Source organism: Zalophus californianus, chromosome 9 (assembly GCF_009762305.2).
Source record: "Zalophus californianus isolate mZalCal1 chromosome 9, mZalCal1.pri.v2, whole genome shotgun sequence".
In the NCBI taxonomy this organism is placed as follows: Eukaryota; Metazoa; Chordata; class Mammalia; order Carnivora; family Otariidae; genus Zalophus; species Zalophus californianus.
In genome coordinates this window covers 18,535,668-18,562,657 of record NC_045603.1, presented here as the reverse complement: position 1 = coordinate 18,562,657, position 26,990 = coordinate 18,535,668, and the positions used below count along the sequence as shown (strand labels likewise).

Here is a 26,990-nt window from a genome sequence, read left to right as displayed (position 1 = left end):
CTCCTTTTTGTCTTTGTTTTTTACCTTGTGCGTGAATGCATTTTGTTTTAAAGCAGTGCTTCCCAATCATTTTCAAAATCACATGAGACAAAAAATATATAGCATCTGTAGGGAACACTGGGGTAAATGGATAAGACTATTCAAGGCCAAGGCCAACTGGTCTAACTTTACCTGCTATCCCAGCCCTCACAACACTACCAAGAGAACTAAATAGATTAATATCTCTGCCTACCTGTGACCCATTTGCAACATACCATTTGGGAGTCTTTGTTCTGTTGTTGATTCTGAGGGGTCTGGGGAGAGGGAGAGAAGATAAACAGATGTTATCAGTCTACCATGTTTAACCAGCCACCCCTCATTGCTCACTCTTCTATATTCTTTAGGTTAGATGATATTTTCCCCCTCTGTGGTCATCCACTTCATGGTCCCAGAGTATCCAACTAGCTGATCCAAATGGCATCTTCTTGATACTTCTTGCCAGGAACCCCAGAGGCACCAATGGCTTCTCTATGATTGCTACCCCTGGAAGTAGTAAAGACCCTACTTTTTACCCCACTATCTCCACCTAAAGCAAGTACCCAGCTCCATGATGACTCTAAGTCACAGGAGCCTGAACTCCAGACACATCCAGCTTGGTCCCTGGTGACTGGAGAAAGAGGGCCATCTATCCCAGCCAATGAAAAAGAACTGCAAAGAAGACAAAGGAAATAAACTAAAAGAAGCTAACATACAGTTTGATGGGACAGTCCAACCCAGTACTCATGATCGTGGGATTTGGAATTGACAATACCTGCACTGGAATCCTGCTTCCACCATTTACTAGATACATTATCTTAGGAAAATTATTCTAGCTCTCTAAGCTTCAATATCTTCATCTGGAAAACAGATTGAAAAGTAATTCCTGTTGCCCTTGAAAGTTTAGGTGAGAAAGCAATTGCAAAGTGCCTAGCACAGAGGCCATGGGGGAGTGAGTGGGAAGAAAATACTAATGAGGAGTTGAAAGGAAAAAGATAATATTCACAAAGAAGAAAAGATAGGGTCTTAGAAAAAAATACCATTAAACAAAGAATAAAAGGAATTACGGCCACAGTTTACAAACACACTGATACTTAGGCCCCCGCAATCTACAGAGAAGCAAGACATATATAGAGATATACTATATATAAAAATAGGACATATGTATAAATATACGTGTGTAATGTGTGTGTGTATACATACATTTGTCAATAGCATCTTAGGTCCTTACATGTAATAGCAGTTCTAGGAATTAGCTTCCTGATGTTGTTTTCCAGGAAAAGAACAAGGTTATCATCTCCACTTAGTTATTAATTAGCCTTTCAAATAGGGTCAGGCATCCTTGACTATTGTTAGCCTTCTTTTTACAAGACCATAAATAAAAATACAGCTGATCTCTCATTTTATCATCTGTCTTGCTCAGATGCCAGCCCACACACAATTCTATGTAGCAAAAAGAGCCCAATGTGAATATTTAAAACTAATATATTGAGGATATGTAGGTGTGCAGGGCCAGACCATCATACACGTATAACTATGTGCCAAATTTGTCAAAAAAATGACTAAAGTGGAAGAGAATAAATAAAAGGTCAACACCTCCTTGACAGCTGTGGGTACATATATTATTAAACCTAAAGGTGTTACTTCTAAAGGAAACATAAACTGAAGTTCCTTTCAGGTTCTCCTTAGTGTTGGGGTTTCAGACTGTACTTGGACAAAGGAATCATAATTCAATTATCCAAAGATTTATTACAAAACACTTTGCCCATACTGGATATTTTGATGTGTAAACATCAGAGTATTACACTCCCTCTATCCCAGGCTTCACATTTCAGATTTCATTAGCCAATAAAGCCAGGTTTATTTATAATAAAGTTAAGCCCTTCAAACCACTGACCATGGAAACCAGATTTTGAAATAATTCAGATTTGTGTTTCTGTTCTTTCTAATTAAGGGTAATATCGGGAAGCACAGACAGTGGGTAGCATTGTTCAAGCACCATGGATTTAAGCAAGAAAATCTGATTATCAGCTCATGTCAGAAGCCAAGCGATAATGCAGCTTAGCATTCGTTTGGGCTTTTTCTTTAGCCAAAAGATAATTACCGTTCGTAAGGCCTTACGTAAGTGTATCTAATATCTAAGGCCCTAAAATTTATGAATAGCAAAGACACACAATAGGCAAAGAAGAATTACTGTATTTATTATTTCTATGGCTTGTTCCACCATGATAATTTCATTATCTAGCAAAGTCAAACCTCTAAAATCAAAGTATAATTTCTTAAAGGACAAGAAGTTAAATATGCTGGCAAGGTTTTCTGCCCAATTTCCTCTGGTGAAAGTTATTTCTTACAAATAAGAAGTAGACCAGCCAGAATTCTAATAGGAAATTTACCAAAGGGGATTCAGAGTTACCTATTGAGGTCATTGCACAAACAGATGTTAAGCTTCTACAGTGAGATATTTTTTCTTTCAAAAAGTGTTATTTCTTAATCCTGTGCTGTTGAAAATAAATGCAACACTTCTCACCAAACAGTACCAAAAATCTGAAGATTGCAAAGCACTTCTTGGCAAAGATGATGGTATCACAATGAACACTACTGTAATACAAACAAGCAACCTGAGTATATATAATGCAGGATAAATTTTGGGAATTCAGAGGGGAAAAAGTTATTTGAACTAGGGGTTAGCAGTTTGATATATAAAAGCAGATCTAATTAGAAGGATGAAAAGAAAATCAAGTTCTGAAATTTCTAAAATTAGAATGTTGAGATCCTCCAAAACATAAAGAAGCACCTGCTTTTAGAAGAGAAAGATGGCATGATTGTCCTTAACTATAGATTTTTTTTATTTTTTAGGAATAACTTTTACTATTAATCTACTATTCATTATATATCAGTAGCAACAAACCCTTTATTGAGTTCCTTGTACAGACCAGGCATTGTTTTAAACACTTTAGACAGGTGAATTCATCAAATCCTCATGGAAACCCAATGAAATCAGTACTTTCCTCTCCCCATTTGACAGAGGAGGAAAATGAGTCACACAGAGGTTCATATAACTGCCCAAATGGCTCTCCCTACTCCAAACTTACATATATGTAAAGTTTTCAATTTTATTCATCTTCATAAATTGACTTGGTTTTAGATATCAAACTTCTAATCTTTAGTTCAAATCATTTTTCCCCTGGGGCGTACAGAATTTATTCTGTGAAGTTTATACTGAGGCTACTTGTATTACAGCAATGCTCACTCTGACACCATCCTGAAGCAAAAGTTTCATTAGGTCTGGTCAGAGTAGTTCCACTGCTAGCTAGGCACTAACAATGAGCTCTACAACCTTGGGCACATGGCTAAGCTCTCAGTTCAACAGAAGTCAAACACAACTAGTGAATCGTTGAATACTACATCAAAAACTAATGATGTACTGTATGTTGGCTAAGTGAACATAATATTAAAAAAAAAAGAAGTCAAATGAGAACAACAGAAGTAGGAGAGAGGATGAGGCAGAACTTGATGGAAGAAGATGAAGATCAATGCCTGGGCATGGGGGCCCTAAACACTCCTGCTTGCTGCCTCACTGATGCACCAGTAAGGAGGCATTGGTGCTTCAGGCCAAGTCTACCCTGTGCTTCTCTTCCTATCTTCTAGGTTTTTTTTTTTTTTATTACTTTTTGATTGATTCCCCATACCTTAACTATCCTCTTGCATTTTCCTTATTTTTTCTTCTTGCCTCACACTCTGGGAGATGTTCTGCAACTTCTTCTTGCAGTATTCTGTTAAGTGATTTACTTTTAGCCAGCATATGTTTGATTCCATGAACTCTTTCTGTTTGTTGAGTGCTTCTTTTTCAAGGACACAGCTGTTCTTATTTTATGAATTTTCTCAGAATTCCCCAGAAAGCACTAATTAGATATCTTCTAGAGTGAAAATTTTCTTCTGGCTTCTGAATTATGTCTGTTTCTCCTAATGCCAATTTCTCTATTGGGTCTTCTTGGTCCTTTTTGTGCAATTGGTTTCCCTTAAATACTGGAAGTCCTTGGTACAGGCATATCTCATTTTATAGTGTTTTGCTTTATTGTGCCTCACAGATATTGCATTTTTTACAAATTGAAGTTTCATGACAACCCTGCATAGAGCAAGTCTATCAGCACCCTTTTCCCAACAGCACTTGTTCACTTGGTGCATCTGTGTCACATTTTGATAATTCTTGCAATATTTCAAACTTTTTCATTATTCTTATACTTGTTTTGGTGATTTGTGATGGATGATTACAACTCACTGAAAGTTCAGATGATGGTTAGCATTTTTTAGCAATAAAGTATAGTTTAATTAAGGTATATATATGTTGGGTTTTTTAGACATAATATTGCACACTTAATAGAAGTGCAGCATAGTGTAAACAACTCTTACAAGCACTGATAAACAAAACAAGTTTATTTGACTGACTTTATTGTGATTTTCACTTTATTGCAGTGGACTGAGACCAAATCCACAATATCTGCAAGGTATGCCTACATTACGAATAAAAACCTAGTTGATGAATTTCCTTTCTGTTTGTGCAGATCTGCTTCTCTTATTAGAGAATTCAGGGCTTTTTCCCATGACCATGAGCTTGGTAGAGGTGTTCAAGACATGTGAATAGACTAGCTTCACTTCCAGGTGGGTGAGCTGGCTGGGGCTCCTCCAAACACCAGAATGAGAGGCCTTCATTCTAAGGCACCAATTCACAGATGAAGAGTCCAGGTCCTCCCCCATTAAAACCTTTCACTTTTTTTAGAAAAGCATATGTTCCAGTTTTGTCCTAGAAAGAAGACCCTACCTGTAAATCAATCCTGCCCTTTCATCAATCCCTGGAGGTTTTTACTTGACTGGGGAGTTCGGAGGAAAGAACTGAGCATGCTTGACTCGGTATACTCTCCTTCATCTTTGGGGTCTACAAAAAGCAGGTGGCTCCAGTCTGTTTTTAGTCATGAGGTAAGCTTATCAAGAAGAGTCTGTTGTCTCCCACCCTGGGGGAGTTCTGCCATTTCCAAGTGCTACCATGGTAGTTCAAGCAAGGCTGCAATTCTGGGGGTCAGAACAGAAAGCCCATTTTGGCCACACACCTAAATCAGTTTCCATACCCATCTGATATTTCAACTCCTATCAGCCAGTTTCTCTGTCTTCTCACTGGTTCAAAATTCATGCAAAGAAGAGAGGAGTGTTATGTATTGATCCCTTAGACCACAATATAAACATTTGTATGGGTTCTTTGATTGTTTTGTTTTCTGATCTATTCAGCATCAAACCAATTCTTTGCTAGGTGAGGAGGCAGCACCCAACAGAAATCAAAGAGACAGAACCCCCCTCATCTCCCCAATTCTTGAAAAATATCTTTCTTTCTTAACCTATAGAAACATCTTAGGTGTTATTTTCCAAACTCAGCTGTCTAGATTTATAAAGATGCTATGAACCCCTGATGCCCTTTCTGCAATTTGAAAATAGAAAGGTCCTCCCTGATACACTCCCTAGAGCCATTGTGAGGAATTTAAACCCTTAGCGATTTGGCTGGATCTTCCCTTTGGTCTGTGCACTATTCCCCTTCTAATAAGCCTTGATGCAATTGTTTAAACTTAAGTTAGGCATTAGAAGCAGTTTTCTCCACAATCTTACATATTTAAAGCCTTTTGAGGCAAGAAACATAACTGCTACTTGGGACAACTCCTCCTTTTTAATATTTTTATTCCATCTATGAGAAATATAAACAGTACCACTAAAATATATCTATTTTTTAAATTTTAGAAGTAATAAATGCTCACTCTAAAAATCTTAAAACAGTATAGAAGAGTATGCCAATTTCACCACTCTCAAGAGGTAATTAACATTACAAAAATTTTCTTGGTTGCTTTCAAAAAGTTTTGATGTATATATAGTGCTATTATACTTTTTTTAATACTTTTTTTTACATAAATGAGAGCACAATGTAAGCCAGATAAAACTTTTCCCTCGTGGACTATCCACTTCAGTATGGGTGCCACATTCAAAAGAAAGCAAGCCCAATCCCTACATCCAAAAACTAGTTGGAAAGCAAGTAAAATCTTTCCATCAGTAATTTTTTTTAAATAATAAAAAAAGTATTGCCTTATATAGCAAACAGCAATGTGTTCTGAAATTGTGTCTCATATCTTTCCCTTTCTCCTTAAAGTCCTGCTCTTCACAGCATGGTAGCTTCCTCTCTCTCTCTCTCTTCTCTCTCTCTCTTTTCTCTCTCTCTTCCCTTCCCCTGCTTCCTTCCCCCTGCCTTTCCCACACACACACACACCTTTGTCCTCCTTACCCCCCCAAAAAAACTCAAAATTCAATCCATGCTAGCTTTAGTTTTCCCCTTTCCTCCTGCCTCTTCTAAAAATAATTTTATTCCTTAGTAGCTTTGGTTCATTCCAAAATCACTAGTCTTCCTAGGATTCTCTCAGTTCTTCTCTATAGCCATTACTGGATTAACCCAGTGAAAGGTCTGACATAGCTGGTGGGCCAAAACAACAAAGACACTTTTCTCTTCCAAGGCCAGTGGAGAGGTCAAGGTTTTGAATATACACATGCACCTTGTCTTTGTCACCCTTGTCACAACATGATACTGCCTATATTTTGCGTCTTCTACTTATAAGTTCATCACGGGCATGTCTTCTCATCAGCACTTAGCATCCTGCCTCATTCTTTTTAAGGCTATAGTATTATATAGTATTAATAATGCATTTACCCAGTCCCTGCTAATAAATATATGGGTTGTTTCTGATTTTTGGCTACCTCAGGGAATTCTGCATACTTGTTCCCATATTTCTTTATACATGAGGAAATGTAGATACATGCTCTTGGCAACCACTTGACTTGCGTTTCTCTGGCTCAGCTTCATATAATATAATAACAACTAATGCACATTCTTTAAATGAATTCTCTAAATTCATTCTTTGAATGAATAAGTTGGCAAATAACTGGGAGTGTGATAAAAAAACCACAACCAAGGTGTAGTAGTTGGACTTGTGCTACGGGATTTAATCTCTACTTAACCATTTTTTTTTTTGAAAGAGAGAGAGAACGTGTGAAAACACTAGCAGGTGGAGGGGCAGAAGGAAGGGGAGACAAGCAGACTTCCCACTGAGTGGTGAGCCTGAAGCGGGGCTGTATCCCAGGACCCTGAAATCATGACCTGAGCTAAAACCAAGAGTCAGACACTTAACTGACTGAGACTCTGAGGCACCCCTCTACTTAACCATTCTTGAATTCAACCTTCCCCACTTGTAAAATGGGAACATATTTATAAAAACCATTGGAAAGATTAGATTAGGTAACATCAAAAAGTTGCTTAACCCAGGGAAATGTAAGATATTTTGAACTAAAATCATACATCCACCTAAATCATTTAATTAAGTGAGGTCTGGGTGCCATGACACTTTCATGGATTGGGAAAATCACCAGAAGTACTTGAGAGCCACAATGCAGGCAGAGCTGCCTCAAATCCTGGAGCGCATGTTCATGTCTCCAGGATTTCAAAGAGTATACACAGCTTTATTATGCTCACTGTTATCTCCTTTGATCTTCCAATGACAATTTCAAAAATTAATTTTTTTAGGTACCTAGTTTCTTATTCTCAAAAGATATGTATAATGGCAGCTATGCAAGCATTCTAAGCCTTAGGGAATTTGTATGCCATCATAAGCAAAAGTATTCATGAAACCATTGCTTATATGCTAGGTGATATTTAAAGCCAATGTGTTTCTGACCCTAGAGGATACAAAAAAGGCAAATGAAGATATTGGAAAGATCTTTGTAACCATACAGACCTGAGTTTAAAGCCCAACATTCATTCATTCATTCACTCATTCATTCATTTATTAAACAAAATTTAAGTACTTTGAATGCCAGACACTATCTTAACTGTGGGTGAACAAATTTCCTGCACTGTCACTTAAAAAATACTTAAACCTTATCAAATGACTTAGCTTCTCTTTTTTTAAGGTGCAATGCCAACTTGTAAATTTTTCATAAAGGTACATATAAAGTGCATAGCAGTGTTCAGTAAATGTTGGTTTCTTTTCACTCCTTCCCAATTAAGAGCTAAAAATTCAAGATTAGCCACAAACATATTAACACACTCACAGAACTTAATGAAGAAAATATTAGCCCATAGAATAAAGAGCAGAATAGTGACATCAAAATCAAGTTTAAGAAGTCAGAGATCCTGGAGCCTAAAACAGGCACATAGTGGATACTCAAAAATGTCTATTGACTGGATATATTCATCAAGAATTCAAATAGTTAGAATCTCACATTTGTTGGGAGGCAACATGGCATGCTAGGAAGAGTTCTATCACAACAATTAAGAGGCTCAGGTTTGAGTATATAAAGAGTGTGGTCCACCAGCCCTGTTTCCTTGAGCAAATCATGACCTTCTCCAGCCTCAGTTTTCTCACTTGGAAAGTGAGAAGGTTGAACTACATCCTTCCTAAGGTACCAATAATTCCAGGTAAAAAATACTTGTCAAAGTGTCAGACCTCCACTCTGGAGTTTATATGCTCAGTCTGAAGTCAAACTGTACATGCGTCCTCCAACCTCCCATCACCTTCCGGAGATTATTGGAAGGGCCCAGAGAGGCGGACTTTATCAATATAACTGTTTTATTTTTTAGTCTAAAGTTTAAAGTATAGACCAACAAGTTAAGAAACAAGTATCACTGCACACACACACAAAAAAATCCATTTTAAAATCTAAAGACTAAAAATTAACCAGTCACGTCATGTTTTTAGCAAACACACTTACCATTGTGTGGAGTTTTATTGTCCCCCTGGTGAATAGAAGCCTTTAAAAATGTATATGCCTAGAACTGAATACTGTGTCAAATCTACTGGCACTGCATGTTTAAACACCTGCATCTCATCATTAGCCCTTCATAATATTGTTAAACAATAATTATACTTATGATGAGTAATGAATCCAAATATATCTTTCCTTGAGATGTACTCATTCTTGTGTTATATAAGTAACCCATTAACAGAATATGAAAACTACTCAGGTAAAACAGATTCATAAATATGTCCAGATAATACTCAATAAAGTCTTTAAGTGATTATAATGAACTGTAATGATGTCACCTTCTATATTAGCGAATCCTTGCCTTATTTTTCTGAGGATAATTGATTTCATCATTTCTGTTTACGAGGGCTCTAAATTTTACCTGTCTAGGCAGATTTAAATAAACCAAAAAAAGTTTTCCCTTGAAACTTGACAAGTTTAGTTTGGCTTTTCTCATATTTGAAATGAAAGTGAAAATTTGAAATAAAAGCTAAGCTTGACTTTGCTTAAAACCAACAACATTGGCTGATGTATGTACAGAGGACTCCATGGGACATAATCCACCTACTTCCCAAAACAGAAAGATGACAGCATGCCCAATCACTGTGATCAAAATGGACCAGCCTCAAAAAAACCAACCTTCAACATATTAGTCTGTGAGGTTCAATATCAGTTAACTTACAAAAGTCAAAAGAAAAAAAAGGACAATAGTTTCATTTAAAAAAAATGGACTAGCCTCATGAGAAAGAGGGGCATAAATATACAGTGCATTAGTCAGAAGAAAGAGTAGCAAAACTTAACATGCATGGCAGACCTTCCATGTGTGCCGGGCACTGCTCTAGGCAATTTACATTAAACCCACAATAGCCTTATGAGTTTGGTTTTATTATTATCCCATGTTACAGATGAAGAAGCTAAGGCAGGGGAAGATGAGGCATGGGAAGACAAGGAAGCTAAGGCATATCACAGGGTGGAAAGCAGCAAAGCCGAAATTGAACTCAGGCCATCTGACCCCAGGGTTTGCTTGTAGAATCACCATCTTTTACCATTCATTCCATTTGCTACCAATTCAAGCAATAGCCATCTGACAGCAGGTGCCAGCATCCTCAGCATCACATTGCTAAGGAACCTGGAATACAGTCAAGGGCTCGATGTATTCCAAACTCTACTCTGGAACTGAAGTGACCTTTTGGAAATCCATCCTGTCCTGCCCCCCAGGTTATCTCTGGCTTATTTCATCCTTTCTTAACACTCTAAAGCCCTAAAACTCATCTGAACAATGTCACATCCACCATGAGTGAAGGAGGCTCTTCAAGTGCTCAAAGTCCTCTGCTACTCACAGTCTTCCTGAAATTGTTATTAATGTGAGACCTTGATCCTCAGGCACAAAGTGTGTATCACAGAAGAGAGTTAACATGATTAAAATTATAGCAACCCGTCCTGCAGTGTGGGATTGCTTAAAAGACACAGAGCAGACTGCAGTCACCCTCCCTCCCTCCCTCATGAAGCAAGGCAGCCTTTGAAGTAGGTTGAACACCCTCATGTACCCTGGAGTGTTGCCTGAGGCTCCAGGTGTTAGACCTGGGAGGATGTCTTGAGAATCAGGCCAGCTGCCTGGGCACCCTTCCTGCAGAAGCCCCATTTCCTGGGAGAGATACACACCTGCAAGCTTGTGTGCCACCTCCAAGAAGTCAGCTGAACACTCCTGTTAAACCGAAGTCAGATCCTGCCACTCACAGCCCTCCAGGGGCTCCTTATCTCATCCAGAGTACAATCCCCAATGGCTTCTTACTGAGCTGAACAGGACTGGTACCCGCATACAGACAGACAGACAGACTGAACAGGATCTGGCACCTGCACAATGGCTTTGACCAATTCAGGACATTTTTTAGCATAAAAAGGGAGCTTACTAACAACTATCCTGAAACAACAGGTATAAACCTGGACTGTCCCAGGCAATGAGGGAAGTCCCTCTTACCTCTCTTATTTCATCTAGCACTCTCCCCTCGTGACTCTACTCCAGAGGCTTTGCTATTCCCTCAATATCCTATCCCATCTTATTGTCTCAGGACCTTTGCACTTACAGTTCTCTCTGCCCAGAACATACTTCCTCTATATGTCATGACTTTCTTAACTTGCTGGTCCAAGGACCTGTTTACCAGTTCCATCCTTTCTCTTTCAATGAATGGAAGTCACAGAACTTCCCTTGAGTTCCCCTTCTTTTTTCTACCCAATGTTTGTGTATTCATTCAAGAAGCCATCCGATTAGTTTCTGACCTTGGAACCACATACTGCATATAAGTGTAATCATACAATAATTTTCCCTTAGCATAATGTTTCCAAGGTTCATCCATGTTGTAGCATGTATCAAAACTTTCTTCCTTTTTATGGTTGAATGATTGTCCATTGAATGTATATACCACAGTATGTTTATTCCTTCATCTGTTGAGGACACCGGGTTGTTTCTATCTTTTTGCTGTGGTAAAGAGGGCTGCTACGAACATTGGCATCCTCGGATCTGTTCGAGTCTCTGTTTTTAATTCATCTGGGTATATATCCACAGTGGCCACACCATTTTACATTCCTACCAGCAATGCACAGAGGGTTCCAACTTTTCCATATTCTTACCAACACTTGGTAGTTTGTTTTTCTTTTTTCTTTTTTTTTGGTAGTTGCTGTTTTTCTAATAATAGTCATCTAATAGGTGTAAAGTAGTTTCTTATTGTGATTTTGTATTGTTTCCCTAATGACAAATGGTGTTGAGTATCTTTTTATATGTTTATTGGCCATTTGTATTTGTTCTTCAGAGAAATGTCTATTCAAGCCTTTTGACCATTTTTTAATCATATTATTTGTTTCTTGTTGTTGAGTTGTAGGAGCTCTTTATATATTCTGGATATTAACCCATTATCAGATATAACTTGCAAATATGTTCTCCCATTCTGTGGGCTGTCTTTTCATTCTCTTAATAATGTCCTTTGATGTACAAAAGTGTTTAATTCTGATGAAATCTAGCTTATTTTTTCTTTTGGTGCCTGTGCTTTGGTATCATATTTAAGAAATCATTGCCGTATTTATGGCAATGAATGAGGATTTTTCCCTGTTTTCTTCTAGGAGTTTTACTGATTTAGATCTTTGATCTGCTCTAAGTTAATTTGCATAATTTTGTGTAGGGTCCAGCTGCCTTCTTTTGCATGTGAATATCCAGTTCTCCTAGCACAATTTTTGAAAAGACTGTCTTTTCCCCACTGAATGCTCTTAGCATGCCTGTCAAAAATTAACTGACCATATGTGTTAGGGTTTATTTCTGGACTGTCAGTTCTATTCCATTGGTCTATATGTTTAACCTTATGAGAGTACCACACTGTTTAGATTACTGTAGCTTCGTAGTAAGTTTTGAAATCAAGAAGTATGAGCTCTCCAAATTTGTATTTTTTCGACATTCCTTTGGCTATTCGGGGTCCCTTGAGATTCCATAAATTTTAGGATGAATTTTTCTATTTCTTAAAAGGAAAAGTTGGGATATTGATCAGATTGTATTAAACTTGTAGATCACTTTGGATAGTGTTATCATATTAGTAATGCCAAGCTTTCCAATCTATGAATGCAGGATGCCTATCCATTTATTTGGGTCTTCTTTCATTCCTTTCAGCATTTTTTTTATAGTACTCAACATACAAATCCTAAGCTCCTTTGGTTAAATTTATTCCTAAGTACATAAATGGGATAAATATGTAATTAGAATTGTTTTAATTTCCTTTTCAGATTGTTTGTTGCTAGCGTGCAGAAACACAACTGGTTTTGCGTGTTGATTTTGCATCCTGCAGCTTTGCTGAGGTTGTTTATTAGCCCTAACTCATTGAATCTTGAAATAAATCTGAGAAATGGACACTGTCAAGGCCCAGGCACTGACATCAGCAGCCAGACTCATGAACTAGTAACACATGAGGAAAGGGCAGGAAGCTCTTTCTCTTTCTGCTGCAAGTTCGAGTGTCCCACAGAAGTGACAGCCGTGCAAACTGTGGCATCTCATTCTTGGTGGTGGAGGCGATGAAGGTGGCAGCAGGTACAAGATCAGCTGTGCCATGTTCTTTGGGTAACTGTTCCAGGAAGCCTACTCTCGGATCTGGTTCCAGAGCCCTCCCACAGACCCTGTGAACCACCCAACTTTATTTTGCTCAATCCCTCTTCTGATGAATTGACCAGAGTTAGCTTCTGTTGAGTGCGAATAAGAATCCTTTTTGATATGCTATCAACAATGGCACATGCCCCCATTCTCTGATCCTACCTTTTCTCTACAGTACTTACCCCTATCTGACCTCTCAGTGTATTGTCTGACTCTCGCACTGGAATGGAATCTCCATGAGGTCAAGGTCATTTATTTTGTTTACTGCTAGAAGCCTAAAACCATGCCTGGTATATATTGCACTTAATACAGTTTGTTGAATGAACAAAACATCTAACCCTTGTTAACTCATTTAACTCTGACAACAACCCAGGTCTGTTAAAAGGCAAAACCTGAGGTGTTTATTCACAGTTCTATGCCTATGATTCCACCTCTGCAATGCAACCCTTTCCAGCTCTGTGCCCTATGATTCTGGGCAGAGCAAATTCCTGGGCACCAGCAGAGTCTCTAGTTGGACCTCCCCCAAGGATGCATATGTGCTCCCTTGTGTCATTTCTGTAGGACACTGACTCTCCAGCTATATTCTGGGCCAATTATTATCAGTTTTGGGTCAAAGCGAATGGGCATTCCTCTCTTTCTCTTTTAGACTTTCACAGTGGATATTAGAAAAGGCAATCATTTCTAAAATCATTCAGAGGCCACACTTAAATGTCTGCAGAAGCACTTAGTTGAATATAAAATGTGTCTCTAGTCCATCCCAGCCACAGCAGGATTAATTTCCCACTGAAATCACAGAGGAGATACAGAATCAGCTCATTACCATGGCATGCAGAGATGAAGACACTCCACTTCTCAAATAACTCATTCATGGAAGATCTGAAAATGCCCTCCCCATGCAAATCTAACTCACTCACACCTGCTGAGGAACTGAGGCTCTTTTCTAGGTCATTGAGTGTCATGGCCTGCCCTATGTTTACCTTACTTCTCACAGCCCTCAGCTCACCCATGACTAGCTACCTCCTGTCATTCCCTCAAATGTCTGTTTAACCACTTGCTGTGGAAACGATGCATTGCAAGGTTAGTAACCTGTTTATGACCAATTCCCCTGCCTCTTTCCCCATTCGAATCCACCACAGCTTAGCTTATATACAAGCCTTGAATAGCACATGACTTTAAAATATGTGTTTAGCGTGTGATCACTGATGTGGCTCTGTGTTTAAAATGTGGAACCCCTTGGGCGCCTGTGTGGCTCAGTAGTTAAGCGTCTGCCTTCAGCTCAGGTCGTGATCCCAGGGTCCTGGGATCGAGCCCCACATTGGGCTCTCTGCTCGGCGGGAAGCGTGCTTCTCCCTCTCCCACTCCCCCTGCTTGTGTTCCCTCTCTCACTGTGTCTCTCTCTGTCAAATAAATAAATAAAATCTTTAAAAAATAAATAAATAAAATGTGGAACACATTGAAACCATACTTTCCAGAAAGCAGTATGTATTCTACTATGTTCTATCAGCCTATTCTTTTTTTTTCCTTAAAGATTTTATTTATTTGAGAAACAGAGAGAAAGCACAAGCAGGGCGAGGAGCAGAGGAGGAGGGAGAGGGACAGGGAAAGAATGTCAAGCAGACTCCATACTGAGTGCAGAGCCCATCACAGGGCTCGATCTCATGACCCCGAGATCATGACCTGAGCCGAAACCAAGAGTCGGACACTTAACCTACTGAGCCACCCAGGGGCCCCCATCAGCCTATTCTTTTTTTTTTTTTTAAGATTTTATTTATTTATTTGAGAGAGAGAGAGAATGAGAGATAGAAAGCACGAGAAGGAAGAGGATCAGAGGGAGAAGCAGACTCCCTGCTGAGCAGGAAGCCCGATGCGGGACTCGATCCCGGGACTCCAGGATCATGACCTGAGCCGAAGGCAGTCGCTCAACCAACTGAGCCACCCAGGCGCCCCCCCCCATCAGCCTATTCTTGAGCTCATTGTCTTATTATAGCTTTGTAAAATGTTTTGATATCTGGTCAGGCAAGTTTTCACATTTTATTCTTCATAACCCTTTCATTTACTCTTAGTCTTTTATCTTTCGTGTAATTTGTAGGATCCACTCTTTAACTTCAGGAAAATTCCCTGATAATCTCACTCATTAGCATAGCATCTCTTCCTTTATTCAGACCCTGCTTTATGTATCCTTAAGTAATACTTTATACTCTTATTCATTTACGTCTTACAAATATTTTGTTCAGTTTATTCCAAAGTAATTTATAGTTTTGATTTTAATAATTTATAGGTTTTAATAATATGAGTATAATTTTAGATTTTGAAGGTATATAATCAATATTATCTTTTTTTCCAAAAATTCTTATATCTCGGGGCACCTGGGTGGCTCAGTCAGTTAAGCATCTACCTTCAGCTCAGGTCATAACCCCAGGGTCCTGGGATCAGGCCCCACATTGGGCTCCAGACCCACATCAGGCTCCAGACCCACATCGGGCTCCCTGCTCTGCAAGGGGCCTGCTTCTCCCTCTCCCTCTCCCACTCCCCTGCTCGTTTACTCTCTCTCTGTCAAATAAATAAAATCTTTTTAAAAAATTTTTATATCTTGGGGCACCTGGGTGGCTCAGTCGTTAAGTGTCTGCCTTCAGCTCAGGTCATGATCCCAGGGTCCTGGGATCGAGTCCCACATTGGGCTCCCTGCTCCACGGGAAGCCCGCTTCTCCCTTTCCCACGCCCCCCCCCACATTCCCTCTCTCGCTGTCTCTCTCTCTCTTTATCAAAATAAAAATCTTTAAAAAAATTCTTATATCTCTTTTTTTTCTTGAATTTCATTATCTTGGGCCCCCAGGACATTTTTGAATAGAAGCAATAATAGTAAACATTCTTGTTTTCCCTTACTTTAACAAAAATGCTTCTGAAGGCTCACTATTAAATCTAATTATGTTTTCATAGGTTTTTTTCAGGTTAAAGAAGTTCCCTTCTATTCCTACTTTTCTAAGATTTTTTTCCTCCCATAAATTAATGTTGACATATCCACTGGGATGGTTATATGATTTTACTCTGTAAATCTATTAATATACATTTCATGAATTGCATTTTTGGTAGGAAACTATTCTTGCATCCCTAGAATAAATTCTACTTGATTATGATGTATTTTACTGTGTACGTTGCTGAATTTGATTTTGCTAGTATAAAATAACTTAGGTGGCTTCTTCTCTTCCTCTATATAAGGATTACTTGACATTGAAATTTTAATAAAACTCAGCTACAAAACTCTTGGCATGCTATTTTTGAGAAAATTTGAGAAAATGGAAATTTCTGAATATTGATTCAATAGTGTTTTTAATTGTTGACATAAGTTATTATAGTATTGACTCCAGTTTTATAAATCTCCACTGTATTGGTACTTATGTTTCCCTTTTCATCCATAATATTGTTTCTCCTTTTTTTTTTTCCTTGATCAGTCTTGCTTGGTTTATCTATTTTACACACTCCTTCCAATAACAAGTTTTTGGTTTTGTTAATTATCTCTGACTGTACTTTTTTGGCTTCTATTTTGGTGACTTTTTCCTCTTACTTTGATTAGTTCATTTTTCCTGCTTCCTTTGAACTCATTTTGTTGTTTGAGTTGAATGCCTTGCTCTTTAATGTTCAACCTTCATTTTTCTCTACGATGACATTTAAGGCATAAATCTAACCCTAAGAACCACTTAAGCTGCATCTCTCATTTTAAAAATTATTATCATTCCATTTTGAGTATTCTTCTTTTCATCATTATTTCTTCTTTGACCTAAGAATCATTCCAAAGTAATTATTTTTGGAAACCATATCTTGGGTCACATTGTTATTGTTTATTGCTGTGGCAGGTACTATTAGGCACCAACCCCCACATCCGTTCTCCTCTCATCCTCTGTGATGGAGCCCTAGTTTGAGCACACAATGTGTCCAGTTGGTGGACATTTCCCCACCTCTCTTGCAGCAAGGTCTGACCATGAGACTAAGTTCTAACTAACAAGATATCAGGTACTAAGCATCTCAAGCTTAGCATTCTCCAAATGCAACCACTGATGGTCTCCACCAAAAATCTATTCTCAAGATTCCCACGACCCCCACCACCATCCATCCCAGTTTTTTAGGCCAAAAGTCCAAAAGTTTTCTTTGATTTTTCTTCACACCCCATATTTAATTCATTATGATGTCCTAAATCAACTCCATCTCCAAACTATTTCTGAAGTCTGACCACCTCCTCCAACTCACTCAACTGCTCTGAACCTAGTCCTAGCCACCGTCTTCCTTCTCTGGACTAGCCCAAGAATTCCTTAATGGGACTCCAGGTCTCTTATTTCCCCAAAATTCATCCTGCACAGAGTACCCAGTGAACCTCCTCAAGAGTAAATCAGATCATTTCATCTCCTGCTATAAAATAAACTCTCATTATAGCTTCTGCTTTGTGTGTAGAAAACAAACTCTCTTCACAGAGGCCCTCTGTGCTCTGGGCCCAGCCACTGCTCCATCCACTCCTTCACTCTCCACTCCAGTCTGATCACATTCTGTCCCCTCCTCAGTGTTCTAAGCCCAGTCTGTCTCAGGCTGTTCTTTCTGCTTGGAATAATTTGCCTCCAAGAACTTTCTGACAACTAGAATGTTACCTGGGTGTCTCATTCTCATAGCTCCGGCCTAGACTCAAATATCACCTCTTTGCAAAGGCTTCCCCGGCCCACCTTACCCTAGCTAAGACCACATCCCCCTACCACCCACGTCATCTTTGACCTGATTACCCCCATTTACCTTCTTCAAAGCATTGCAGTTTTCACTACCTGCAATTACTTTTTTTTGTTGTTTATTTTCCCTTATTTACATTCCTCATTATATGACAGGCTCCTAGAAGGCAAAGAGTTTTTCTTTACCATTACTTTCAGAACAGCATTCTGACCAACATAGGTGGCCAGTAAATATAATACATAATGTATAAAATTAGAATATACACACATACAAATATGGATCATCTGATATATAATATATGGCAATATATTAGATATGATGTCTGACATATGAGATATGTTATATATAATATATGATGTGCAAGACACAATATACAACATATAACATAATATGTAATAAAGTGCACAGTAGTCAATATAATATAAACAATGACAAATAATATAGAAGTCTTTTAAAGATACACATCTTAAAAAATTTTAGTCCTCTTCTATAATTCTTCCAAAGTCACACAAATGCAGAAAGAGAAGGAGAAGAAGAAAGGGGGGAAAGAAAAACAGGGGACAAAGCAATCTGAAAGAGGATCCAGCTATGCCAGCCCCCTGATCTCATGTAGGCCTGCATGTGCTTCCTGGTGTTTACTTCAGCTGCAGGAGGAAGAGAGTTGTAGGCACCCGGGCAACACCTGTCTGTAAGCTTGAGAAGTATTATGTCTCTGTAGTATAAGCTAATTAGCTCCCTATGACCTGAGTCACTCCTTGTCAAGTGAATGGGCCTGTGGTCCCCTTCCACGAAGTTTTGCTTTCTTAGAGCCTTAAGGTACTAGTGGTGCAAAACAGGACTTCGTTGGGGTCCATTTCCTCCTCAACACCATCTATGCTGGGAATCACAGAATCCTTTAGTTGATTCTTTTTTTTTTAAGATTTTTATTTATTTGACAGAGAGAGACACAGCAAGAGAGGGAACAGAAGCAGGGGGAGTGGGAGAGGGAGAAGCAGCCTTCCCGCGGAGCAGGGAGTCCCAAGCCCCATGCAGGGCTTGATCCCCGGACCCTGGGACAATGACCTGAGCCCAAGGCATACGCTTAACAACTGAGCCACCCAGGTGCCCCCCCTTTTTTAAGATTTTATTTTGATTCTTAGGAGGTTCTTAAGAGGTCAATTGCTTGAAGCCCAAATGGAAAAATGATTAATAGGACAGCATATTTCAGACTCCTTATTTAGATACGTTCTGTTCTTTAGCGGTGTATAAGAACAGTTAGAAAATCAGGTCATGTTTTTCAACTGGGTCATATTTCTCCTTTTCCCACAGTTGGCCTTTTTCTTTACTCTTAGAATATGATTTTCCACATCACTTGATTTCTGCTCTTGAATTCTATTTGCAGGTACCATATGCTACTTCTCAGCAAGCAGTGATTTAGAGCAACCCTGCTCACAAATTTTGGAAAGTAGAGGCTCTGGAAGACATAACTAGAATGACCCCCTCCCCGCGTGCTTGGGATTTTCTGATTTCCTCAGTGTCAATGAGCTGTGTGGTCCTCTCCAAAGGACGTTGCCATTCCCTGTGTGGTAAATAGAAAGGAAATGAAGGCAATTAGAGCTCTTCGGATGTAAATTTAAGTGTTGGCTGAAAGGTTTTTTTTCTTTCCAGATCCTGCTTTTGTCAACACAGCTCTGGCGGAAGGGAACCTGGGAAGCTCCCACAGCTCCATGACAACTGGATAGGCCAGCCATGGCGACCATCTCCATGTGCACATTACAGTCATTTATAGACATGCGTTTGCACACTGCAGCAACAAACACTCACTGTGGCTCTCACCAACAGGAGATCAACAACCAGTGGGTAGAAGATGGGATGGGGGGAGAACATGACGAAGAGGTCAGCCTTTTGCTTGATGAACTCAGTCGTTTATTGTTATTGATTATATTAGATGGAATTATTGTCCCAGTTTCTGTATGTTGTGCCACACACAAGTACTGCACACATACCTAATGCGTGGTGATTTCTACTGTTGCTTATCAAATGAATAAGTTATTTTCTCAGTGTACATAATCTGTGTGTAAGTAGTGTAAATCTCAGAGATCCAAAGTTCCATAGGATATGTCTTTTAGTGTTCTCCATATTTAAATTTAAAAGAAAATCTTTCCTAGTTATAAAGTAAAAACAAAATACAAAGGAACAAACTTTCTTATGTATCAAGCAACTGAACCCAAAATAATTCAACTATGGACACCACCCTGCACAACACCACTCTTCTTACTCACATTTGCATGGGATATGTTTCTCTCCCACAGGGTTGCAGGTCTCACAATAGGAATGTAGCAAGAGGATTTCTGAAAGATTTGAAACAATGCACTTAGTAGCTCTTCAGTAATTCTCAAGTTATATTTCTATTCCTGAGATGATTTTTAGGTAGACTGGAAGCTAATTCATTCGAACTGGCTGTTCGTTCATTGAGTACTTGATATCATCCAGAACACTGTGCTAGGTGCTGCGGGAACAACAGTGGGGCCAGACAGACACAATTCCTACACTCAAGAGTCCAGAAGAAAACGCAGTAGCTAAAGAATCATACCAATAAATGCAAAATCTCAACTGTGACAAGTGTTATGAATGAGAGAAATAAAGTATTTTGAGAACCTTGTAATATATTAGGATGAAATAGATTTAAACATTTACATCCTTTGCCATGTGGCTTTGCCATGTGGCTTTGAAAAAAACCGATTGGGTTTTTTTGATTTCTTCCACATTTACATTCACTTGAGTAAATGAAGTATATTTCCTTGTTCCATTGATGTTGAGCTAGGCCCCATGACTTGCTTTAGCCAATGACATGTTCACACACATGACAAAAGCAGAGGCTTTAAATGTACATGCAGGGTTTGCCTTGGCCTCTTGTGTTTCTGTCTTAGCAAGAAAAAAAAGGAGAGGGGAAAAAAAACAAAAACGTGCTCCAAGTAGTCACTGGTCCCAGAACAAAGAGACAAATGTAATAGACTAGACCCCAACCCACAGCCTTAAGCCAATCCCAGCTGAGCCCAGTGGAGCCATGGCCAACACACAAACCAGGGAACATAAATAAGAAACAAATGTTGCTTGTTGAAAGCAATTGATTTTGGAGTTGTTTGCTATGCAGAATTATCATAGCAGAAACCTGACTGATACGAATATACAATACCTACAATAGATCCGTTTGGGGGTCAGAAAAGTCACCCCAAGGATGTGCCAATGGTATGGACTCTTGTAACTTTGATATTAAAATATCAAACCTCAATAAAATAATATCAGGATTTATTTTCATATGTCTGCTTTTCAATTTGATACTTTTTATTTGTTTGGCTAGTCACAATCTTCAGGGTCCTTGACCTTTTATTGTTTAATATTTGCTAAAATCGTGCCTCAGCCTTTTATTGACCTGCAGAGCCTGTTGTCATGAAGACAATATCCTGACATATCTATGACCAGGATACAAGCCTATGTCCAGACACCAGGAAAACAATTAGTCTACCGCATCTGTTCCTTGAGGATATTAGAGTCTAAGGCAGAAATAGGACCAGAGAATCACACAAATCAAGGCGAAATTTCAGTGACCCTAAATGTTACAAGAGAGAGACACATGGAGTACAGACATAAATGTGCAGTCAAGGAATATAGATGATGCAGATTCGGCTGATGGAAACAGAACCCGCAAAAGAGACAAAACTGGAAGAGACAGGGATGTCTCTGAGATCAAAGTATCAAAACTAAAGGAATGTGACAAGAGAAATAGAAGAAGTCTCCAGATGAAAGAATAAAGAAAGAAGATCAGAGGAGTGGGGAGCATAACAGGATTTCAGAGCCCTGACCCTGAGCAGTACTGTAAGTAAGCCACACTGGTACTGCCTGACAGGTACGTGGGGGGCACTGGGTCTCCCTTGCTTGTCTTCCCATGACACCAGGAAATGTGTCTTTTACTCAGTATCCCTCACATCAACTCCATGCCAGGCACATGGTAAGCATCGAATCAATAGTTTTAAAGAATGCAGGTGGACTTTCCGTGATCCCAAACAGGGGTCACAGAGCATACGAACTGGAAGGAATACTACATCACCCACATTCTCATCAGATAGATGAGGAAACTGCTCAGTCCACACCAGCAATGTAGTGACCAGCCAGTGACCAAATTTCAGCATCTGGGTTCCGTGTTTAAGCCCATACATAATCATCTGTTCTATTGTCAGCACGCAAATGGCCCTCAAAACCCGGTTGTCAAGTTTGATTAGGAAAGCAACTCTACATCTGTGGGAAAGGAAAGGGGTCTCACTTACAAAACAAGAATCACCAGGTGGAGAGTGAAGCCCAGCTCCGTGATGTGTACCGCAGTTCTGCTCCTCAGTGGACTTCCTACCATGCACTCCAACCATGTAGCTTCACATATCTGGTTGTCGTCTGAGTAGATAATTCTTGTCCAAGGCAATCAGCACCAAGCACTGAATCCTGTCCCAAGCCACTCTGCTATGACACATTTCCTATTTCAATGAAGATTTCTCAGTGCCACTGCCTGAGTTATGCAGGGTGTGCATAGCACTTTCCACATTATTCAGAGTGCAAAGCAAACAATACCTCCTAAGGTTGTTCAGTGCACCCTCTGAACACCTGTACACAACAATCCTGAGATGTTTGCTGTTCAAACAATAAGGCTTCATGATAGCCAATAGTCCAAGGAAATCATGTGCATTCTGACTGTTCCATTTTTATAGGAGATTCTTTCTGAAGGATAAAAGCACCAGTAAGCAGAAAGAAGAATCAGGGATTGGGTTTTTTTGATTTCTTAGAAAAGATTTATCTTGAACTTTTAAGCAAGCCTATAATGCAGGTAGAATTTCTTTGTAAACAAATAAAAAAAAACTATTGTAATCAACAAGCAAAAAAAAATGTCTTGAAAGAATAAAGGAGCTGGGATATTCATTGCCAGTCATTAACCTGATTTTCTAATGAATATGGCATTAGGCATTCATTAACAATCATTTGTGTTTATGTTGAACAGTGGATGTATAATGAAGGTTGGTAAATGAAAGCAAAATTAAACCAGGGAATTTTGGACACTTATAAAGCAATTAACTTGTTTGGCAGTAATTACACATTGAAAGCTAAATCAAGTGCATTTAGAAAGCCACAAGAGTCGCCACATAAACCAGAGGTGCTTTGCTCTAAAATAATAGAAAAACCTCTCTTTCTTTCAAAATGAAAGAGAAAGGCAAAAGTATGGTATAAATGACAAACGAGGCCCAGGTCTAATGAAAAGAAATACGGTTACAGCCCATATGTTAGCGAAGGGGCAAGTTACTGAAAAATAGGACAGCTCAGCTAATTAGAAGGAAAGAAGAAAGAAAGAAAGAAAGAAAGAAAGAAAGAAAGAAAGAAGAAAAGAAAGAAAGAAGAGAGAAGAGAAGAGAGAGAGAGAGAGAGAGAGAGAGAGAGAGAGAGAGAGAGAAAGAAGAAAGAAAGAAAGAAAGAAAGAAAGAAAGAAAGAAAGAAAGAAAGAAAGAAAGAAAGAAAGAAAGAAAGAAAGAAAGAAAAAAGAAGAAGGAAGGAAGGAAGAAGGAAGGAAGGAGGAAGGAAGGAAGGAAGGAAGAAAACACTTTTGAGACAACAATGATGTGAAAAACAGGTGGTATGTGCTAGAGAGTTCAAGTTCTCTGTGCACATGGGCATGCACATACATGACACACACACACACACACACACACACAAGTCTACATACTTGAACTACTCTTAGACGTGTGAAGATTGAAACCTGAATCACAATCCGGTTTTTGGACAGCACTGCATCAGGAGTTTCAGGGCTCTGTCACTGACATTTGCAACTTGATTCCCCTTAGTATGTGACTATAGCCCTTTATTCAATTTAACACTTGGCATTAAAGGTCAGTCATTAAATGCATCCAGGGGAAAGAGCAGAATGAGGTGTAATGAATGAAAACCCAGGGAGTATCAGTACTGAACTATGAGGAAGCAAAGGAAGTGAACTTGAGATTCCATGTGGCCACAACACTCATTAACCAGAAACTTTGCTCCAAAAACACATTCAAAATCCAAGAAAACTTTCAAGGTGAATTTTCTCAGAGTTTTCCAGCCCCAGAGATAGCCAAGACATGCTACAGAGAGAAGTATTGTTTGGTTTTTTGTGATTATTTTTCTTTCCTCAGCTGGAGGAGCTAGTCTTCAGATAAGCCCAAAGGACAGAGCTTTCCAAAACTGGAGGGTAAGCATCTTCCTCCAAAGACCTGAAGATTCATGAGCCCTTCCCATATGGCAAATTACCTTCGCAAATAGGGTTTGTGGGTGCTTGAGGGTTAGTAACCAAAAGAAAGGTTCCCAGGGGGATCTATAAAGGGCTGCTGGCTTTGTGGAACATTTGCAAAGTGCTTGGGTATCAACTATGCTAAAAGCAAATACTGCTTTGCCTTGGGATTGGAACAGAAAATGGAAACCAGAAGAGAGCTCTGAAATCTTCACTTAGGTCATTTAACTGCTACCAAATAAAAAAAAAATGTGTTTGTCATTATGGGGGGGTGTGTGTTTCTTTATAGAAATATGGCATGGAGCCTGGGCATTTATGATAAACAAATGAATTGTGGACCACCACATCAAAAACTAATGATGTTTGTATGGTGACTAACATAATAAAATTTTTAAAAAATTTAAATTAAAAAAAAAAATTAAAAAAAGAAATATGGTCTTTCTTTCAAAAGATAAATATGGTCTTTCTTTCAAAAGATAAACATTTTTATTTCCAAGCAGAGGATCAAGACATTAAGTTGAAAAACTCATTTCTCACTTATTTGAAACCATTTTGAATATTTAGATTGTCTGCCTTGTTCTAATCTAATATGGAGCATTTTCCTTGAGGTTTTCTTGGTCACAAAATGACTTCCTGGTTTTGACCAAGACTTTATTGCTGTATCAGTGTAGTATGAACTCTGCAACAATCCTAATACCTTTTCCTGTATCTTCATAGACAAATACATTTATATAAAGGAAATTCAAGGAATACACTCTTTTTTTTTTAAAGATTTTATTTATTTATTTCACAGAGAGAGACACAGCAAAAGAGGGAACACAAGCAAGGGGAGTGGGAGAGGGAGAAGCAGGCTTCCCGCTGAACAGGGAGCCTGATGCCGGGTTCGATCCCAGGACCCTGGGATCATGACCTGAGCTGAAGGCAGACGCTTAACAACTGAGCCACCCAGGCGCCCCAGAAATACACTATTCTTGAAGGTACCTGCTACGAATCCGGGACTTCTTACATTTGATTGCACATTCAAATCACTTGGGAAGCTAGTTAAAATGCAGATCCTGACTCAGGGGGTCTAGAGTGGAGCCTCAGACTCTGCTTATAACAAGCTCCCAGGAAATGTTGATTTCTGTTCAGCAAGGTACTGATCTACTCAGCTTTGTAGTAGGTAGCTGGTTTTAAAAGTTCCTAAGATCAGGGCCAGAGGTTACTGAAGCCTTGGAAACAGATCAGTTCCTCTCCAAGAAGAAACCTGGAAAGTGTCATGGACCAGAAATTAAGCAATAGAGGAATGAATACTTGTTAAAAGTAAGGAAAATGGTTCAGTCCCCACTACTCCCAAATGCATGCTTCCCAGCTGCCATAACTATTTTTTAATTTTATTTTATTATGTTAATCACCATACATTAATTACATCATTAGTTTTTGCCATAGCTATTTTTTTTAACATTTCTCCAGTTGTTGAAATCTGGACAACTGATTTTACCAAATAATTATCAAAATGCCATGCACTATATTAAGCACTGAGGATGTAACCATAAATGAGGCATAACCCCCATAATTCTCCCCCAGTGCGATTACAACACAGCAGGATAAAATCTATGATAAAAAGATGCTTAATGTACCAGAGAAGCGCCTCAACCAGAGTTAAGGAGAAGAATATTTAGTCAAGTTAAAAATATCAGGGGCCTGGGTGGCTCAGTTGATTAAGCATGGACTCTTGATTTCAGCTCAGGTCATGATCTCAGGGTCCTGGGATCAAATCCAGGGTCAGGCTCCACACTCAGCAGGGAGTTTGCTTGAGATTCTCTCTCTCCCTCTCCCTCTCCCTTTACCCCTCCCCCTGCTTGCACACTCTCTCTCTTTCTCTCTCTCAAATAAATAAACAAATCTTTAAAAATATATACAGAAGACATTTCTTGGAAGAGATGTTGGATCTCGAAGCTTGAGCAAAAACATAGTTGAAGAAGAAGAAGTAAGAGTATCGTTAGCAGATGATCAGCATGGGGAAATGTCTAGATTGTGAGAACATTCCAACTCCAGGCAAGATAGGAGGTGTATCCCTGCAAAAGCTCCCCTAATCCTCCACCAGAGGACTACTGAGAGACGACTATCCTTTTCACTATTTTGTAGATGAGAAATCTGAAGCCCAGAAAATTTATGATAGCCCAAGGCGATATCACTAAGTAAGTGGTGGCACTGAGATGCCAACATGAGTCTGCCTGGTCTTCCAGCCTGTGCTCTCTGCCTGAATTCTGACTTCTCCCCTAAGTATTTCAGCACCTGGGCTGTGGAATGGAAGGCGGGAGTGATCTGATAAGGAATCCACACCACATTTTCCATGAGGATCCCAGCTCTGATTTTTCCTTCCTCAACTAGTATTTTGCTCAAAACACAGAAAAATAACCCATCCCAGTCCCATGGTGATTTAAGATTTTAACAGCCTTGTGCAGACTCCAGTTTACAAAAAAATTTGTACCCATAAAAAACTAACAATTTCACTCTTGATTACATACTTATTTATTGTCTTTTTAAAGATCTAGATTTTGAAGAATAAGATCAAGATTGGGGCAAAGGAATTGTTGACAAAGCCATAGCTAGTACTATGGAGCCTTAGGGCAAAGTACAAAAAAATAAATTGTTGCCCCCTCTAGACTGATACATCCCATAACAGGGTTTGGTGGGGCCCCAAATGCACCTGGATTTCAGCCTCCACTTATCCCCTTGGCCTAGAACCCTTGTGTAGGATACATTCTTCCAACCTCACATTGTGGCCCCAAAGTTGGAGACTTCAGCTGGGGTACATAGTACGTGGCACATGGGTGAACCTAGAGAGTAGACCCCAGAGAGATAGTGACATGGAAAGAAAAGCTATGGGTGTAGCACACACTACTTTTAGGAGTTCAACCATGAGTATTAAACGAGAGATGAGACAGAAGCCAGACAGGTCAGCGGGGTCAAGTGTGGTTTCCCCCAACCCTCTAAATAATTAGAGAGACCTGAGAAAGCTCAGAAACAGAGGAAGGTTGTATGAGTGGAGGA

The 26,990-nt window shown here is 39.2% G+C and overlaps 1 protein-coding gene across 6 annotated transcripts in view; it reads right to left on the bottom strand.

The window, feature by feature from the left end:
* Nucleotides 1-26,990, bottom strand: part of C9H12orf42 (chromosome 9 C12orf42 homolog) — a 145,733-nt gene that overhangs the window by 68,065 nt on the left and 50,678 nt on the right. For 2 of the 6 annotated variants that reach the window (XM_035729273.1, XM_035729272.1), the window contains exons 3-4: nt 19,936-20,004; nt 255-293 (exon numbers count right to left, since the gene is read on the bottom strand). In XM_035729273.1, coding sequence (XP_035585166.1) covers nt 255-293; nt 19,936-20,004 — 108 coding nt within the window. Of the gene's footprint in view, nt 1-232; nt 294-19,935; nt 20,005-26,990 lie in introns of all 6 variants that reach the window. The other 4 variants (XM_035729275.1, XM_035729274.1, XM_027594011.2 and 1 more) reach the window with 3 other exon arrangements.